The sequence below is a fragment of the Hibiscus syriacus genome, unplaced genomic scaffold, assembly GCF_006381635.1.
Source record: "Hibiscus syriacus cultivar Baekdansim isolate YM2019G1 unplaced genomic scaffold, ASM638163v2 tig00013808_pilon, whole genome shotgun sequence".
Taxonomy (NCBI): Eukaryota; Viridiplantae; Streptophyta; class Magnoliopsida; order Malvales; family Malvaceae; genus Hibiscus; species Hibiscus syriacus.
In genome coordinates, this window is record NW_024062310.1 from 671555 (window position 1) to 686146 (window position 14592).

The following is a 14592-nucleotide window of genomic DNA, read 5'->3' on the forward strand; positions in this document are numbered from 1 at the left end:
TGTTAATATCAAGTTTCTGCCGATCTTCAAATGATGTTGGATTTTGTGGTGTTTTTGGTATAAAGGATTCACTGTCTTATGATATTGGAAGGGATTGCATAATAAAATACTCATTTTTTTAGTTAAAATGTCGAAATCTTATATCAATCTACATGCATTGATATTGGTTGAAACAGTTCAAAACTTATCGAAACTGTGGAAACGTACTGAAATTCGGATTGGAATGGAGCTTAGACTACTTGATATCAGTTTAGGGCAAAATGAGTAAGTACTAGTTTTATTTATGTGTTTGTTGCTTATGTATAACTTAAGTTTGCTGTCAAGCGGGTCTAGCCGGGTACATCTCTAGTTGGATAGTGGGTGTGGGGATGGATTTGAGAATGTACCCGCTCGGATTGGAATGGAGCTTAGACTACTTGATATCAGTTTAGGGCAAAATGAGTAAGTACTAGTTTAATTTATGTGTTTGTTGCTTATGTATAACTTAAGTTTGCTGTCAAGCGGGTCTAGCCAGGTACATCTCTAGTTGGATAATGGGTGTGGGGATGGATTTGAGAATGTACCCGCGTGGGCGGGTGTGGATTTGAAAATTTTTACCCATCATGGCTGGTGGGCGGGTGGTGGATTGAAAAATATTAGGTGGGTATGGGGATGGGGGAGGGGGTATCCGCACCCGACCCGCCCGTTTGCCATCCCTAATCATTCATTTGATTTTAGATTTTGTTATAAGATTTTGAAATTTGTTTTATAAAAATTATAAGCACATTATAAATAAGATATAATTTTATATTTGTTTAATCGAATATCATACTTTTATATTTTATTAAAATTAACTAAATAATATAATTGCAGTATTTTCTATAATATAATATCATTATCTTACCTTCTATAATTTTATTTTTAAAATTAATTTTACATTTTTTTAAATCAAACACCTTTTAAATCTATTTAATTTAGTGAATAGTATGCCAGTTTTAAAATAAAAATATTTTCAAAATAGTAATATCGTAATTTTGTTCAGATAACGTACAGTGTCAACAAAGACAACAACAACAACAACAACAAAACCCAATTCCCATATGTATGGGGTAAGGGGGAGGTAGGGTAGTAGGCTGCCCCCAACGCCAGGTTGGGAGTAGCTTCCGTGAAAGACCTCCGACAGTCAGAAAATTAAAAGTATAGATAAAATGCAATGCATGTATAAATAAATACATAGCTAAACAGTATTCATATGCAGTCATTAAAATCATATGTGCGTTTGTAATGGGAATTAATCCCTGTAAAATAATCCCTGCGAAAGAATCTCTGCATATAGACAGAAACATAAGACCCAACTAAATTTAAAAGAGGAAACATGAAGAGAATGATAAACAAACGTCAACGATATCAAGCCCAGTTCCAATCCTTCATAAATACCAATAACAGAAACGTATAAAAAGTAGAAGTCATGGAAATTACTACAAAGGCATTAAAAGAAGACAGAGATGATACACCCTATAGATGTGACCCACACTACGACTACCCTAGTTTTTAGCCTCCATATTTTCCTATGAGAGGTCATGTCTTCGGTAAGGGCTAACTCCATCAAATCAGATCTCAAGCAGTCTTCCCACTTCCTCCTTGGTCGTCCTTTCCTTCTGGCACCGTCGACTGTAATCGACTCTACCCTTCTGACCGCATCCGACGGTAGTCGCCTAAGGACATGCCCAAACCACCGTAGTCTTCCCTCCCTCATTTTTTTGGAAACAGACACCACCCCCAAGGACATCCTAATAGCAGAGTTTGTCGTCATATCCCACAGAGTCCTACCACATGTCCATCGAAGCATTCTCATTTCTGCGGCCTCTATCCTCCTTACGTGATCCTTCTTGGTTGCCCAACATTCTGATCCATACAACAGCGCTGGTCTTATTGCCATTCTATAAAATTTTCCCTTAAGTTTTAGAGGCACCTTCTTGTCACACAAAACTCCAGTAGCGACCCTCCACTTTAGCCATCCCGCCTTTATACGGTGTGTAACGTCGTCATCTACACTCCCATCTTTATGTATCATAGACCCTAGGTACTTGAAACAATCCTTTGATGGGAGAACGTGTCCTTCTATGCATACTTCTACATCTTCATCGTTTTGGTTCCCATTGAAGTTTGAACATAAATACTCTGTCTTTTCAATATTGATCCTTAAACCTTTTTCTTCCAAAGCAGTCTTCCAGGTAGCCAGTCTACTATTCAACTCAGATTTTGTTTCAGCAACTAGGACAATGTCGTCAGCGAAAAGCATACACCATGGTACACCGTCTGGTGTCGCACAAAAGATGTCATCCATAATCAAGGTGAAGATGTAAGGGCTAAGAGCCGACCCCTGGTGGAGTCCGATTTCCACCGGGAATGCCTCGGTGTCGCCAACTGTAGTCCTGACGTAAGAAGTAGATCTACAGTACATATCACGAATTGCCCGGATATAAGCAGTTGGGATCCGTCTCGTTTCCAAAGTCTTCCAGATCGTATCGCGGGGAACGCTATCATAAGCCTTCTCAAGGTCAATGAACACCATGTGAAGATCTCTAGACTTTTCCCTATATTTCTCCATAAGTCGTCGAAGTAGATGAATCGCCTCCATGGTAGACCTGCCTGGCATAAAGCCAAATTGGTTTTCCGAAACCCTAGTGACTTGTCTCAACCTAGCCTCTATCACCCTTTCTCATAGCTTCATGGTATGGCTGAGTAGTTCTTAATATTTACGAATGAATCAATATTTAATTTGAATTAATTAATTAATAGATTAAATATGAGTGATTAATTAAAAAATTAAGTATACAACAGAAAAGCACCCACTTTTTCTTTGAATAGTTTTTTCTTTTTCTTTTTTTATTATCTCTAGTTTCAGGGCTTTTACTTTATTAATCTAGATGGACCCATATTATACATCTGATTTTGATAACTGAGTCTTCTAATAGAGATTTTCTGTATATATATATATAAAAATGGCTGTCCCTTTTTCCCATATGTATGGGGTAAGGGGGAGGTAAGATAGTAGGCTACCCCCAACACTAGATTGAGAGCAGCTTCCGTAAGAGACCTCCGAATTATGAAATGCCCAGATGCCAATTACTGTTAAAAGTAAATATAAGGAATACTTGTCAGCTTTGATTTGGATTTTTTTCTTAATATTTTAACCCTTCTTTTTCGGTAGAACATTACCAGATAAATCAATTTTTCACCTAAGGCTGCTATCTCATACGGAAGTCTTAATATACGATTAAAGAAATAAATTATTATTTTTATTATTTTTTAACATTTATAGTAAAATATTATTATTTTTACTGATTTTGTTATTATTGGACATTTTACAGGTTTTATTAACATGTATGATAAAACGTTACCTAAAACATTATTTTTTCTACCGATTTTGTTATTATTGGACATTTTACCGAAAATATAAAAAAAAATTAATGTTTTAAATAAAAATAATAATGTTTAAAGTAATTTTTTGCCATAAATGTTAAAAAATAATAATAAAACTGATAATATTTGTTAACCGTATATTAATACTATCGTACATTAAAATTTCTTTAATCTCCCTATCTGCTCGTGGGTCTAACTATGAAGGAATCTTTCAGATTGATCAAAATTGTTATTTTAATTGCTTCTTATCAATAAATGTACTGCGTGGTTTGATTAAATTAATTTTTTATTATAAGTTTTTGTCGCACTGTTAATTTGGGTTTCAGTTTCGTCTTTTTCTAAAAAAAATTAAATAATTTTGTAATGAACAAGACTAATTGAAATTTGTATTGTTTAAGTTAATTAAATTTATCATAGAATTCAATGTCAAATATTAAATTTCTCATAGACTAATTGTAGGTTTTTAGCTCTAATTTTCCTTTTCTTTGTGACTGTTAGTTTTTTATTATGATCGGTCCCTCATTAACCTTAGCTTTCGTGTAGATCACTTATATTCATTATTTTTTTTTATTTTTTATTTTTAATAATTCTTCTTTTATAATATGTTTTTTTTTATCTTTTGGTACGTTTTTTTAGTTTTTTTATTATTTTTTTATTATTTTTTTAAGGTTAGATTTGATATCGTTACAATTGATTAATATGACATTTATTTATTAACATGTTGATTTTTCCTACTTTGGACCCTCATATTGATTTGTATATACAATTTACGTTTGTGGATAATTTTCATACATCGTTCGATTTTAATTTATAGTTTTTCGATGGTCTTTCAATAACTTGATATCCTTATATAATTCATTTTACGATGTAGTCAGATCTATTCGTACCTAACTTTTATTTGCGTTTATTTAGTTGGTTCTTTTTTAACTTTTTCCTTGTGTAATATTTCTGCCATCTTAAGCGATTAGTTTTATTTTTTATTTTATACTTTTAACATAACCAACTTTCTATACTTATGAAAAAATATTGAAATTTGAAAGAACAACTAAAACGTTTGAAAAATTAATCTTTTTTTAATTATAAAACGAAGTACTTTAATTTTATAAAAAATAATTAATTATAAGTAAATTATAAAATGTAAAACGCATATAAAAATGAACCCAATGCTCAATTATTTCTTTTCTTGGTATATGCATATTATTTAATTTTATTATTGTTGAATTTCGATGGTAAAAGACAAGTTTCTTCGGTGGGAAAGAGGCAAGAATCTGGCGGATTGTTTAATATTCGTCCTAGTTATAAAAGGGGTAAAAATTACTTTTTGTATTGTTTATATGCTAATTAAATGGCCCTATGACTTTTATAATGTATAAAATGGTCCCTAAAGTTCTGATTGATTGATTGAGATGTCTAACTAAGAGATTTTGAAAAAGGTTTAGAGTTTAATTTAGGTTTTTAGTAATTTGTGTGTGTGTATGCATGTATGTTAATTTTCATGTGTTTTCATTATCTTTTGTGTTGTGTATCTTAATTTACATTATATTTATATAATTTGTTATTGTGTATGGGTAAGAGAAAATTGTGCGTAATAAGGTCATGTCTCAATTTATGGAGTATATATTTTGCATACTTAGATATAATGACAAGATTTTAAAAATTTGTGTTTGTATTTATAGGTGTTTTTAAATAAATAATTTACTCATTTTTATCTCGATATCTATTGTCTATTGGTTCGATTGATTAACTAAAACCGTTAAGAGGAGGGTGAATTGACTTTAAGAAAATTTGTGACAAGTTTGAACAAGTAATACGGTTCCTGAAAATTTTGACTAAGCTCGACCTACACCAAATTACTAATATAAAAAAAAGACAAATTTAAGTACCAATGTGGACAAAAAAAAAGTCCAAGTATAAATGTAAAAAAATAAGCAAATTCAAGGAGTAAAACTTGTCTTATCAATTTTATTTTAGAGAAAAAAAAAAGGAAAATCAATTTCCACATATAAGCCAAGTGATCGGATCCAAGGGCCAATTACAAAAGACGATGCAAAGCGTGACAATGAAGAGGCAAATTAAGGCATATATTCTCAATTATTTAATAGAGCACCTTCATGTTAATTATACCTAAGCTATTACAATCTCATCCACGACGGAAACAACCTTCGAACTTTTATTTTGGTACAACAAAATTTAGGTCATGGGTGGCTCCCTTAATTTAAGGTCAGAACGTATTTAAGACTCGATTAGAATTTATATAAGAATTTACAACCTTCTAACTTTAATATAAAACTATTATCATTATTAGATAATAAGGGGTTTTTTAATAGTTTGAGGTGATTTTTAATTAGTATTATTCATAAATTTTTTAATCATTAACAACACACACTCTGTAAACGCAGTTATTCGAATCCAAAACCTCAAAGATTTTAAATGTTAATCAATGGTTCAAAAAGGAATATCTTTAAGATTAGGGTTTTATGCTTGCAATAAGCTTTCTACCAAAATTAAAGTACACAGAATAATTTAGAATGATTATAAAGTAATATATGTAAAGAAGCGGAAAATATATTCTCAAAGTGGAGAATTTATTTTTGGATATGAAGAATTATTATTTTTAGTTTGAGTGTTTGAATATTATATTTTATCTCGAAATCCTTATACTTTTAAAATTTATGTCAAGATGAAGGTTATTAGAGTTTGACCCAAACTTATTTTGACTCAAATTGATTGAGAAAATATTAAACCTAGTTTGAATGAAAGTAAAATGTCTTTTATTTTATGTTAATTAAAAGTAAAAAACATACTTTGAATAGATTTATTGTCATGCAAATTTTCTTTGTAAACAAGTAATTATCCCCATAAATACATATTACGGATTAATATTAGATATCAAGTTGTTAATGAAGATCCCTCATGTATTCTTTTATTTTTGACATTAATGAATTTTTTTCTAAAATAAAATTTGAGTTAATTGCATCATATGTTCCCAAACTATAATTTGCATTTTAGTTTGGTCCTCAAACTTTTGAATATTCCAATTTCATCTTTAAACTATGACTCTCATTCTAAATTAGTCCTTAAACTTTTGAACATTCTAATTTCATCCCTAAATATGACCCCTTTCTGGTCCCCAAACTTTTATATATTTCAATTTCATCCAAATATGTATTTAATTTCAACAATGATTTGACCTAAATTTGGTTTTTTAAACATATTAATATACTTGGCCTAACGATTTATTAACAAGAGATGTGATTAGTATATATATATATATATATATATATATATATATATATATATATATAGTTTGGGATTAAATTGAAATGTTCAAAAAGTTTGGAGATCTATTTAGAATGAAGGAAATACTAGTTTGAGGATGAAATTAAAATGTTCACAAAGTTTAAGGACTAATTTAGAGAGATAGTCATAGTTTAGGGATGAAATTGAAACATTTAAAGTTTAGGGACCAATTTGTAATATGAGTCATACTTTGAGTAACTCATAAAACATTGATATCTATTTTACTATACAATCAATGTGCATACAATAACAACCATTGCAATATCCAAGTGGATACACCAAGGAAATAGAACATTTATTGGAGCTTTAATCGTGTTTTATAGTTTATAGTACCATAGAATACGCTAGTTTGACATGGATGGCCAATTGGACCATATTCTTTGGACGACCGATCAGTCTCCGGAAATGTGGGGGCACAAACGACCATCACCCCTTCGCTTCACCCACATGTATCCTGCTAATAGCTTGTCAGAAAAAGACTAGCCTAACTTGTACTGGGATCGCATGTTCGAAAAATCTAATCTGCACATTGTACAATTTGAACTCCTTTTTAAGCATTGATTGCAATAATATATGTTAAGTTCGTATCAGATTTGACTAGATTATATATATGCACATTATGTTGTTTTTATGACTAAGCAAGTCCATACAACAACACGACAACAGACTTAGGATTGTGAATATAGCATTCTTGCCAGTTGATTTAGCAAATATCACGTATTATAGAGGTGGGATATGAAATTCACATTGAAAAAGAAAAAAAAATCTTAAAATTTTTATCTTCTATCGTACATATCTTTTTGGGAAGAGAGTAACGATCATGTGACAATTGATGTTAGAGAGACTCTTTGACTGTTTAATTTCATGTTGAAAATCTCAGTGGGTGGGATTGCTAAGAATAAGGACGTAACGAGATTGAGTGAGGGAGAATAGCACACCTGGGAGAAGTGGAGGACAGGATTCCTATATGGAAAAGGAAAAGGGAGCACTATACATCCTATCAAATATGTTTTTCGAGAAAAAATAATGACCCGTGTCAGAAGTATATTCAATCCTTTGAACCAACCAACCACTGTTAACGTGCATCAATGCGGACATAAGTTCATGAACACGCGAACGAGGGAAATACACTATAATCATATATAAGATGTCCTAAACAACATCGAAGTACCAATAAAGGAGCTGAACTAAGGAAATACACTATATTTGTTTGCACTTTGTCGCAGCATATGTTTTTTTAGTTCATGGAGTTAACAGTTGGTGAAAGTGGACGAGATCGATGTCGTGGATGTCGAGAAACATGGTATTCGAGGTTGCACCCTATGTCCGAAGATCAATCACACTGATGGGAAGAACTTGTTGAGATCGAAGGGCAAGGAATAGAACTCCTCACTTCTTGCATCTGATTTAAAGGATCTGTACTTATCCCAAAAATGCATGCCGCGATCCTTCCTAGTCGCATTGTCTTTCCCGTGCAACGTGCAATCGAGGAACATCGCCAATACACCGGCAACAAATGCTTCGGACGAGAACGGCACGTTTATCATGTCGTTGAACTGCGAAATCCAAGAGGAATAACTATGCTTGCTGCAAGAGATTCAAACTAGAGTTGTAAAAGAAAACAGATAGTTACCCATCTAGCTCTAGTATGAACTGGACCGAAACCATTAGCTGCTGTGTACTGGTTGAAGTACTGTGGTATTGATAATCCCATGAAAACAGAGAAACCTAATATGAACTTTGTTTTGAAGCTGTTTAAGTTGCAGAACTGAAGCAAGTTGAGACCCCCTGAACCTGGACTTGTCATTAAGAAAAAGTGTTGAATTTTGGAAATATTGAATGGAACAGAAATAATAAATCTTGATTCGGATACGACTTACCGACGTATGCGAAGAAAAGACAATATAAAGCTGCAAATATCGGAGATGGAATCGAAGCAAACACTGCTCCGAATTTTCCTGTTTAGCAATGCATGCAAACACATATGAGCAAGGTATTGTAACAGAGAGAAAGCAAGAGAGATTGACATTTGAAACTGACCAAGGATGGAGAAGAAGATCATGAACCCTGCAGATATCTGGACAACTCTTCGACTGCCGACACGAGTTAGTGCCAACAAACCGGCATTCTCACTGCCATTTTTCACACGGTGTTAGATGAACAGATTGTTTTCTTGTGTGCAACTAGTTGCAGGAAAGAATCTTACACTGAAATGGATGATCCATTCCCAGTTCCGAATAGTCCAGAAAAGAGAATGCCAACACCCTAAGAATGAAACAAACAACCCATGATTATACTTAACATCTCTAAAAGTCCAAGTAATTTGTATACAAATTTATCAGTTTATTTTTACCTGCCAACCGATACCACGGCTGAGAATGGAAGGGGGCATCGGAGTTGCACTTGCATATCTTGCAACAGCAATGTAGGTACCAGTAGACTGTTTAACCATATGGTATATAAGTGTTCCAAACTTAGATAAATGTGTTCACTAAAAATTATCAAGACTATGACAGACGAATCAAACCTCTACCAAAGCAACAAATGAAGCTGCCATCATAGCAAAAGCTTCTCCGGCATCGAACGTGGGAGCTCCCCATTGAAACGGATATGGAACTCTTATCCTGTTCAGAAAATGTAGTACTCAATTAATGAACATTATTGTTCTTATACAGACAGCAAAACAATGAACTTTTGAGTATCCAATTACAAGAATAATAGATCCCACAGATAAGATCATATTTGTGAATGAAGAAAGAAAAGTGACTTACCAAGGAGAACCACCTATAATCCCAGCGCGATCGGTCCGGCAGGTCATTTGAGTTCTAGGTCCAGTGTTCTTATATGCTCCACCAACGGTCAGCAGGTGAGCATATAGCCAGACAATCACAACAGAGAATATGACAGCAAAGCGGTCAAACATGTGCTGCTCCCCGCTTGTAATATGAGGTATGTACTGAAAAAAAACTCATAAGGTGACTGTTACAAATTTACAATTCAACAAAATGTTCTTGAATGATCAAGCATTAACCATCTTTTTCGGTACCTTTAAATGGAAAACATAAATTACCTGTGCAAAAACTAAGAGAAGGACGATCTGTGGTAACCCGATCTCGATGCATTTGGCAAGCTACAAAAGAAATAACCAGACTTGAGAGACAAAGATAAAACAGTTCTATAACAAATGTTCCCACAGGCAGCTGATGCATACCACAGGAAACCAAACTCATAGAGCCCAAAGCCAGAGAGAGCAACCAGGGGAACAGCAGATAATGGACTTAAGAACCTGGAAAAGCATTGAAACATTTATAAAAAAAATTTGCACAGAGCAGTTCCACTGGAGCTATAGGCCTTAACTTACCTTGCAAGATTACGCCAGAGGCCACTAAATCCGAGTACGATCTGAAGGGTGGAGGCAACAATAAGGGCGCCCTGGATTCCGCGCATGATCCTCTCGAATTTCTGCATATCCAATAGAGAATCAACTTCTTAATTCTGGGACTCTGTTAACTTACGTCACAAGAAAGAAACAAAAGTGTAGGGTCTTAGTGAAGCTAACCTCTTGAGGATTTACAATGTCAGTATAGCGACCAGCCAAGATGATCGAAATGGTGGTCGGCATATAGGTATAGGAACCTCCAACCACAGCCGGTAGACGGGTACCGAACAATGTTTGGAACAATGTGTTCACCCCAGCCACAAATAGCAATGTCTGAATCATCTTTGCTTTCTCTTCCTATTGCAAGTGAAGCACATAAATAAATTTAGACAAAAATAAACAATAAAAGCATGAAAAACTAATTGCCTATTTGTGAAACATACATTTCCACCTCCCATCTGGGGAACTAGAGAGGTTGGTATGAGAACAGTTGTCCCAAGCATCACCAAGTAATGTTGAAAACCCAATAATAGAGCCTCAGCTGCAAATGAAATGAGAAACAAACCCACGCACTGTTATCACATAGACATTCATATACAAGAATGAGTAAAGAATAATAGAAACTAAATGAGAATTGACATATTTTTATGAAAAAGTTAGAAAGCTGACAAAGTTGGGATTTAAAAACCAACAATGAGGAATCAAGATAAAGAGTTTTAAAATGAGAGAAACTCACGCCAAGGAGGAGGACTAGTCATGCAATAAGCAACGCCAGGCAGCTGCTCCTTCACTGGATGCGGCAGTAACTCGTCTTGCTTTGGTTTTGGTGCAGCTCCTCCACCACCTCCTCCACCTTCTCCTGCCATTTCTCTCTATTTTCTTGGCCCAAACCTTCTTTAAAAAAACAAACTTTCTATATTCCCCTAGATAAAAGAAAAACCAAATCGCCAAAACAAATTCCTAATGGAAAATCTTCCAAAACCAACAACAAAGTTGTTTTTCTTAAATTCCCCAGAAGAGAAAAAAAGGAACACAGATAAACCCTTGCTTTGGAAGTTGTATAAACTGAGAGAAAACAAAGGAAGGTTGTGACTAGTGGTGGTGACCAAGTGCACTGGAATGAAAGTGAAAACGAATTCGAAAGACAAAAGTGTTACGAGAATATAAGCATTAACTGTGAAAAGTAGATCAACATGGGGTGAAAAGAAAGAAAGAGAGAATTATAACATAAAGAGAGAGAGAGAGAGAAAAAAAAGAATGAACCGTTAAGTGTGAATGTGAAGAAAGGCACAAATTCCGCTGTTCTGTGTGCTAACCAAAGGAATCTCTTTCACTTTGCATTGCAGTGATTTCTTTTCGGGGTATTTTCTACAGATTCTTTCTTTTCATTTTCTTTCCATCACGTAAAAGATAAAGTTGTTCGATAAAAGCATCTTCGCGTTATCTTTACCAAAGCTACTACTACAAAATATTCCATTTTTCCTCCAATTATTAATAAAGGAAAAGGAAGAAAAAGAAGAAAGATTTATATTTGGCAAAGATCAACAAGAATAAAGCCATCTTTTCTCACATCAAACTAAAGCTGAAAGCTGGCATTGTAACATGCCTTTTGCATTATATCTTCTCAAGTAAGATGTTGACGAAAACGGATAAAGAAAACAAAAGAACACGAGAATTTTACGAGGTTCGGCAATGTGCTTACGTCCTCGGTGCCTAGGCGGCGCTAGAAGTTTTTATTCAATGATATTTTAGGTCTAGGTTACATCTCTATTTATAATAGAAAACCCTGGTACATAATTACAAAATTAACCCTGTACCGTACCGCGGGGGCTGCGCCCCCGCACCCCCAACCCACATAATTTGTAACCCCACAACGAGACTTTCTTTGTAAGGACAGTTGATGTTAGCTTCACTCACTCCGCTCCATCTCCTGTCCTCTTTACTGGTATATTTATGAGCCATACCTAACAAATCTCCACCTTGGCGAATATCCTGCCCCTTAGAAACTTCAATGTGGGTTGGGTTACCTTGCTTCTTTAACAACTCGAAACATTCAACAAGTCCAAGCAATGCTTGAACTTGTCTGTCGTAACTGGCTTGGTGAACATATCAGCGGCATTCTCATCAGTATGTACCTTCTGAAACAAAACCTCTCCAGATGCAACCAACTCTCTGATCTTGTGGAACCTTACATCAATATGTTTAGTTCTAGCACGATACACCTGATTCTTAGCCAAGTGAATAGCACTTTGATTATCACAAAGCAACTGAACTCCACCTTGTTGAACACCCAACTCCTTCACTAAACCAGTAAGCCATAAAGCTTCTTTTGCAGCTTCAGCCGCTGCCATGTATTCAGCTTCAGTTGTAGATAGTGCCACGACAGATTGAACAGTAGACTTCCAACAAATAGGCCCTCCACCAAGAGTAAACATATACCCTGTCGTAGATCTTCTATTATCCAAGTCACCTGCATAATCTGAATCCACATATCCTACAACCAAAGGATTATCCCGCTGACTCCCAAAAACAATTCCATGTCCCACAGTACCCTTTAAGTACCGAAAGATCCACTTGACTGCTTACCAGGTTTAGACATGTACTTACAAACTTGACTAACAGCATGAGCTAAATCAGGACGAGTACATACCATCGCATACATCAAGCAGCCAACAGCATTAGAATACGGAACCTTTGCCATATTTTCAGCTTCCTTATCTGTCTTAGGACACTGTTCTGATGAGAGCTTAAAGTGATTCGCCAATGGAGTGCTAACTGGTTTCGCGCTGCTCATCGCAAACCTTTCTAGCATTTTCTCAACATAACCCCGTTGAGATAGCCGCAGTTTCCTTGAGTCTCTGTCCCTGCAAATTTCCATTCCAAGAATTTTCTTTGCAGCACCTAAATCTTTCATATCAAATTCCTGACTCAATAAAGTTTTCAAACCGATAACATCATCCATGTTCTTCGCAGCAATCAACATATCATCAACATACAGTAATAGAAAAATAAAAGAACCATCATCAAGGCTCTTAACATAGACACAACAATCATACTCACATCGGTTGTAGCCAATCTTGATCATATAGGAGTCAAACCGTTTATACCACTGTCTCGGAGACTGTTTTAACCCGTACAAAGATTTCTTCAATCTGCAAACTAAATGCTCGTTTCCAGGTTGAGTGAAACCTTCAGGTTGCCGCATGTAGATCTGCTCCTCTAAATCACCATGCAAAAAAGCAGTTTTAACATCCATCTGCTCTAAATGCAAATCCCAACTAGCCACCAATGCAAGTACTGCTCGGATTGAAGTGTGCCTGACCACAGGAGAAAAGATTTCATCATAATCAACTCCTTCTGCTGTGAAAAACCCTTCGCTACCAAACGAGCCTTGAACTTCTCCCCCTTTTTCTGTTACTGCTGGTTTCTTCTTATACACCCATTTGCAACCAATCGGCTTCTTACCCTCAGGAAGGGGAACTAACTCCCATGTGCGATTGTGATTCAAAGACTCCATCTCCTCAACCATGGCTGTCATCCACTTGTCGTTTTCCTGACTAGTAACGGCATCATGAAAAGTAACCGGATCATCACTGCTAACAATAAGTGCAAAAGATACCAAGTCTTCAAAACCCAATCTGTTCGGAGGCTTTATATTCGTCCGTCTCACCCTGTCTCTGGCGAGACTATAATCCTGCAAATCATCCGTAGTGGAACCACCAGAAGTCGGTTGAGAAGTTTCTGGTTTCTCAACTGGAAACTGCTCGAAATCCACCACTGTCGTGTCTTGCTTCTGCTGCAACATGGATTGTTTATCAAAAACGACATCTCTACTAATCACAACTTTCTTCGCAACTGGATCCCAGAACTTGAATCCTTTGACACCTTTCTTGTAACCCAGAAAAATGCACTCCTTCGATTTTGCATCAAGTTTGGATCTCTCATCAGCAGGTACATGCACATAAGCAGGACAACCAAAAATCCGTAAGTTATCAAAACTAACATCATGACCAGTCCATACCTCTTCTGCAACTTTCCCAGCCAGCGATGCCCTTGGCGATCTATTGATAAGGTAACACGCCATGTTAACAGCCTCAGCCCAGAAGTGTTTGGGAAGCTCCGCATTCAACCGCAAACATCTGGCTCTTTCATTCAACGACCTGTTCATTCGTTCCGCAACACCATTCTGTTGTGGTGTCTTGCGCACTGTAAAATGCCTCTGAATCTCATGCTCCTTACAGAATTGTAGGAACTGTGAATCTGTGTACTCCGTACCATTGTCAGACCGCAAACACTTGATTTTTCGTCCTGTTTGGTTTTCTACCTCAGCTTTCCACAGCTTGAACTTCTCAAAAACTTCAGATTTCTGTTTCAAAAAATACACCCAAACTTTCCGTGAAAAATCATCAATAAAAGTAACATAGTACCTAGATCCACCCAAAGACGATGTCGTGGAAGGCCCCCATACATCAGAATGCACATAATCAAGAATCCCTTGAGTTGTGTGC

General features: G+C 35.5%; 1 protein-coding gene across 1 annotated transcript; it reads right to left on the minus strand.

Annotated features, from left to right (window-relative positions):
* Positions 1–6445: 6445 nt before the first annotated feature.
* Positions 6446–11075, minus strand: LOC120206510 (nucleobase-ascorbate transporter 7-like). Its single transcript, XM_039206146.1, has 16 exons — positions 10821–11075; positions 10528–10625; positions 10265–10441; positions 10067–10167; positions 9920–9991; positions 9877–9880; positions 9776–9835; positions 9477–9661; positions 9233–9329; positions 9059–9145; positions 8912–8970; positions 8746–8837; positions 8586–8663; positions 8339–8499; positions 8025–8261; positions 6446–6456 (listed from the first exon to the last, which is right to left on the minus strand). The coding sequence occupies exons 1-15, from the start codon at positions 10948–10950 to the stop codon at positions 8043–8045; spliced, it is 1620 nt and encodes a 539-aa protein (XP_039062077.1). The 5' UTR covers positions 10951–11075; the 3' UTR covers positions 6446–6456; positions 8025–8042.
* Positions 11076–14592: the final 3517 nt, after the last annotated feature.

What these genes read in the sequence shown, in the direction of transcription:
- LOC120206510 (XM_039206146.1), bottom strand. Translation starts at nt 10,950, where the DNA reads ATGGCAGGAGAAGGTGGAGGAGGTGGTGGAGGAGCTGCACCAAAACCA. An exon ending in CATTTGTTGCTTTGGTAGAG is followed by an intron (nt 9,146 to 9,232) that starts GTTTGATTCGTC and finishes ATGGTTAAACAG; the next exon opens with TCTACTGGTACCTACATTGC. An exon ending in TCTTTTCTTCGCATACGTCG is followed by an intron (nt 8,500 to 8,585) that starts GTAAGTCGTATC and finishes TGACAAGTCCAG; the next exon opens with GTTCAGGGGGTCTCAACTTG.